Genomic DNA, 5,070 nt, shown 5'->3' on the forward strand with positions numbered 1-5,070 from the left:
TTTTAAAAATCAAGTAAATTATCTTATTGCATGGTTCAAATCCTTATTTCTTTTGTATTTGATTCTCTAAAGAGATTTTTTTTTAAAAGATAAAGGCCCTCTGTCTTTTCAAGGATTATTATAATGTACATAACACATTGATATTTCAGATACCTGGTCACATCAGATGAACTGAGGAGAGGAGGTGCTCTCCCCCAGAGTTACTCACCAAACACTGTAGTGGCTTATCGACGGAAGGCCAAGGGACAAAAAAAGAAAATTATAGAGAAGTTGGCGGAGTTGGCGGTGAACCCCAAACTTTGTGAAGGTAAAAATATAGTAGTAGTAATAACTTTAAACGGAATTCTGAGACCAGTATCCTTGTTTTGTGGTTTTGAATCATGTTTCTTTATAATAGTAAAATTTTATAACAATATATCTTCCACTGAAATTCCACATTACTTATAACTGAATTGTTATACTTTTAAAATATATATAAATAAAAAGTAAATATAATCGTAGACAAGTTGTCTTGCCACTATGGGGTGTTCAGTTTTACCAAAATAGGTCAATATATTATGTTAATAGCCTGACTTGCTATGTTTTACAACCAGTTTTGGAATATACACTCACTGTCCACTTTAATAGGAACTCCTGTACACCATTTCCTTCATAGAGTCATACAAACAGCCAATCATATGGCAACTGCACCCTGCATAAAATCATACAGATACAGGTCAAAAGCACATCAATCATCAGAATGGGGAAAATGTGATCTGTGACTTTAACTGTGACATGGTTTTTGGTTCCAGATGGGCTGATTTGAATTTCAGTATTTCAGAAACTATGGATCTCCTGAGAATTTCTCACACAACACAGAATAGTTGGGTGGGGTCTGGGGGGCAGCACCTCATGATCACTCTTTATGAATGTGGTGTGAAGAAAATCATCTTAGCACGTATAAGACATTGAACCCTAAAGTGGATGGGCTCTAACAGCAGCCAAGAATAAGAATCTGCAGATTTCATGGGCACAGTGTAACGAAGCGGGACTCGAGGTAAAATCCATATGCAGAGCTTTTATTAAAAGTGAGCGTGGTCGTACAGGCAGGGTCAAAACAGGAACAGGCAGAGTCGTAGTCAGGGTACAGGCAAAGGATCGAGGCAGGCAGCAATGGGTCGTAAACAGGAATCAGGCAAGAACAGTAACAAACAAGAAGACAGGGAGATAACGCTTAGAATTGCACACTGGGGAAACAAGACTTCGCGGTGAGGTGGTGTGTGTGAAAGTCCTTTATAGTCCTGGTAATGAGCTGCAGCTGGGTGTGGTGATTAGTGTGGAGTGTGTGAATGTGGCTGGCAGAGAGGATGATGGGGAATGTAGTCCGGGAAGAGACAGGAACAGACAGTGATCATTACACACAGACTCACTGGACAGTTGAAGACGGAAAAAGATGGGGTTTTTTTTCAACTGTACAGTTTCTGTGCCTCAGATTAGGCATTTGCACCCCCATAATTATTGCTTACTTAATATTTTTTGTACCATTCTGTGCAAACTCAGAGACTTTTGTGTAAGAAACATCCCAGTATATCAGCAGGATCTGAAATATGGCACCAACAACCATGCCACGGTTATTGTTTTGTTGATTCTGATAGTTGATGTGAACATCATTAACCGGAGCTCTGTATCTGCATGTTGTTGATGTTTTGTTAATATTATGCTGCTACCATATGATTAGCTAATTGGGTAACTGCATGAATATACAGGTGGTCTTAATAAGGTGGACGGTGAGTGTATCCACATACTTCATCTTTTGTTATTTTTTTGTAATGCTTGTAAGTTGGACATTATTACAAATAATTATGCTGTTGTGTTTATTTGTATTTTAGATGAATGCAAGGATCTGTCTGGGGACATAAATTACCTGGCAACAAAATACATCCCCCAGAAAAGAGTGGGTCAAGCCTTGTTAAGCCCCGGGTATACTTCAGCCGTCTGCGTTCATGCACCGTCCGCATGACATAATTTTCGTCATGCGGAGGGCTCGCGGCCGGCCGCACACCCCGTCCGCGTGCAGCCCAAATTTCGAGACCGTGCGGACGGTGCGCGTGCAACAGCGCAAGCGCAAGCAGGACAGAAGAGTCCACTAGGTGGCAATACGCACAGTACTGAGCACAATGTGCAGTCGTCGAAGAAGAGTGTGTAAAGAGCAACTCAAAAACAAGACGAGTAAACTCAAAAGCATGCCTTCTCCATCGTTTTTGATTCCTGTTCTCTTGGTGTATCTTCTGAACTATGCTGCAATGGTGGCTGCACTATTTTTCTTCTCCGATCCTGCCCAGCGAATATCCATGACACAATGTCTGATAATAGTATAGAAAAAATTGCACTGCGCATATGTCGAACTCGGTCATCTGTGCGCATCCTTGGTTTAGTATACTTTGAAAGATGCGCGGACGCGACTGCGTGTGACATGTCCGGGCGCGGAAAGTGGAGTATACCCGGGGCTTTAGGAGAGGGGAATGTCCATGCAGCTATGGCCAAAACAGAAGACTGCAAGTAATTTAATAACAATTTACTACTACACTTGACATTAAAGGGATATTTCACCAAAAAATGAAAATTCAGTCATTAATTACTCACCCTCATGTCGTTCCAATCTCGTAAGAACTTTGTTCATCCTCAGAACACAAATTAACATATTTTTGATGAAATCTCTTATTCGACACAAAAAGTTCCGTAAAGATTTAAAGCTTCATGTAGCAGTGTTTTGAAATCATCACTAGATATTGTTGAATAAAGTCTTTTTATCATTTTTGGCATACAAAACGTATTCTCGTCACTTCATAACAATAAGGTTGAACCACTGAAGTCACATGAACTAGATATGTCTTTAGTAGCTTTCTGGACACTGAATTATCTTGCTGTCAATGCAGGCCTCACTGAGCCATCTGATTTTATCAAAAATATCTTAATTTGTGTTCCGAAGATGAACAAAGGTCTTACGGGTGTGGAATGACATGAGGGTGAGTAATTAATGACGGAATTTTCATTTTTGGGTGAACTAACCCTTTAACTTAATGATTCAATGATCAGTTGAACTGGAAAACTAAATAGCTTTTTGTATTTTCTATTGCAGGAAGATCTTGAAAGGTGTAAAGGCTGCTCTAGAGAATAACTGGGAAACATTTGACCTGGCAATACATGGTCTTGGTCCTGCTGTTATAAAGGGCACTTTTTCATTAATTGATGCATGTCTTAAGGAAAAGATGAGAGCACTGATTCCACACGAGTAAGGTTTTTCCCACTTTATTTTATTTACTTGCACATTGTTTCGAACTCTTGTTTCTTGATGTGCAGTGTTCAGCTGTACAAAAAATAAAATAAAATAAAATAAAACATTAAAAAGAATTGTGTGGGTTTTTTTATTTTTTATTTCTTGATTACTTCAAATTAATATTTGTTCCTTCAATTTGTTCTTATACAAAGCATCTGTACAGTCGCTTTTCTTTTTTTGACAGTTTATTAAACTGAAATAACTAACCTGTACACTTCATTATCCTCACAAAAATGTTCTGATTTGCTCCACTCATGGAGATCTGTAAGCATGGCTTGCAGTGTAACTGGTTTTCTCTCACTGGACCTAAAGCAGTGTGAATCATCAGATATGTTCTCAGATGATGTTGGGTACAGAATGTTGGGAAACAATATACATACACATACCTCTCCATGGCTATTTGCAATGCATGTGCAAAATTTGGTCCCTTTACAACTCACAATTTCTACACTCCCATCAAATTGATAGACGGTAAGGTTTTCATTGACCCCGATGTAGGATTCACTGTCAACAATTTTTTTGCTACTTCTGCTGTAAGATCTTGAATTATAAGTCCTTGTTTCTCTGCAATGTTCTGTGAAAAAATTAAGTGTTTGCACACACATCCACATTGAAATCTTTTGCAGTCGCATTTGTGCATGACCAAGTCCACACTGTGACATTGTGTGCTTGTGTCGGGTGGAACCAAACACACTCCATTTTTTTATCTCCACTTTTGCACCCAGGCCTTTTGCAATCATAGAATGGGCAGCATTAGTGGTCTCTTCAGTGTTTGCTCCTTTGATTCGTCCAGTTTCTGTGAGGTCATCCAGGTAACTGAACAATGAAATAAAAGAACAAGTTAGGAAATAGTAAACTGTTGTAAAAATGAAATGACTGAAAAAAAGCAAATACCTTTATTTGAATTAGAATTTTGTTTTTTCAAAATTAATAGGTCTGTGACTTTATTTTAACTCAATACTGCCAATTAAAGGCCCAGAATTTTTTCAAGTACAAAAGATTTAATAAACCTACCTGGAGTACATGAAACCAGCAAAGAAGAACCTTGGCTGTTGGAAAAACTCTTCTTGTGGCATCGAGTTTAGGTCACGGTCAATCATTATCGACCTACATGATAAGGAATTAAAAATGAATGAAGATACGTCAACATCTGTAGAGTTTGTAAAAATGAAGTACACTAAAATAACACAGTAATATGAATCTATTGAGTGCTCTGAGAGCAGCATTTAGTACACTAAAATAACACAGTAAAATGAATCTATTGAGTACTGCAGCCCTGAGAGCAGCATATAGTACACTAAAATAACAGCGATATGAATCTATTGAGTACTGCAGCCCTGAGAGCAGCATATAGTACACTAAAATAACACAGTAAAATGAATCTATTGAGTACTGCAGCCCTGAGAGCAGCATATAGTACACTAAAATAACAGCGATATGAATCTATTGAGTACTGCAGCCCTGAGAGCAGCATTTAGTACACTAAAATAACAGCGATATGAATCTATTGAGAACTGCAGCCCTGAGAGCAGCATATAGTACACTAAAATAACAGCGATATGAATCTATTGAGTACTGCAGCCCTGAGAGCAGCATATAGTACACTAAAATAACAGCGATATGAATCTATTGAGTACTGCAGCCCTGAGAGCAGCATATAGTACACTAAAATAACAGCGATATGAATCTATTGAGTACTGCAGCCCTGAGAGCAGCATATAGTACACTAAAATAACACAGTAAAATGAATCTAT

General features: G+C 38.3%; 1 protein-coding gene and 1 long non-coding RNA gene across 2 annotated transcripts; one reads left to right on the forward strand and one right to left on the reverse strand.

The window, feature by feature from the left end:
- The first annotated feature begins 28 nt into the window (after positions 1–28).
- LOC125268653 lies at positions 29–3,251 on the forward strand. Its single transcript, XR_007184946.1, has 3 exons — positions 29–307; positions 1,869–2,538; positions 3,119–3,251. It is a non-coding gene; the product is annotated as an uncharacterized LOC125268653 (long non-coding RNA).
- Positions 3,252–3,272: 21 nt separating this feature from the next.
- LOC125268650 lies at positions 3,273–4,534 on the reverse strand. Its single transcript, XM_048190999.1, has 2 exons — positions 4,331–4,534; positions 3,273–4,132 (listed from the first exon to the last, which is right to left on the reverse strand). Exons 1-2 carry the CDS (start codon positions 4,414–4,416, stop codon positions 3,505–3,507), a joined length of 714 nt encoding a protein of 237 aa, XP_048046956.1. The 5' UTR covers positions 4,417–4,534; the 3' UTR covers positions 3,273–3,504.
- Between the last annotated feature and the right edge of the window lie 536 nt (positions 4,535–5,070).

Source organism: Megalobrama amblycephala, linkage group LG1 (assembly GCF_018812025.1).
Source record: "Megalobrama amblycephala isolate DHTTF-2021 linkage group LG1, ASM1881202v1, whole genome shotgun sequence".
Classification (NCBI taxonomy): Eukaryota; Metazoa; Chordata; class Actinopteri; order Cypriniformes; family Xenocyprididae; genus Megalobrama; species Megalobrama amblycephala.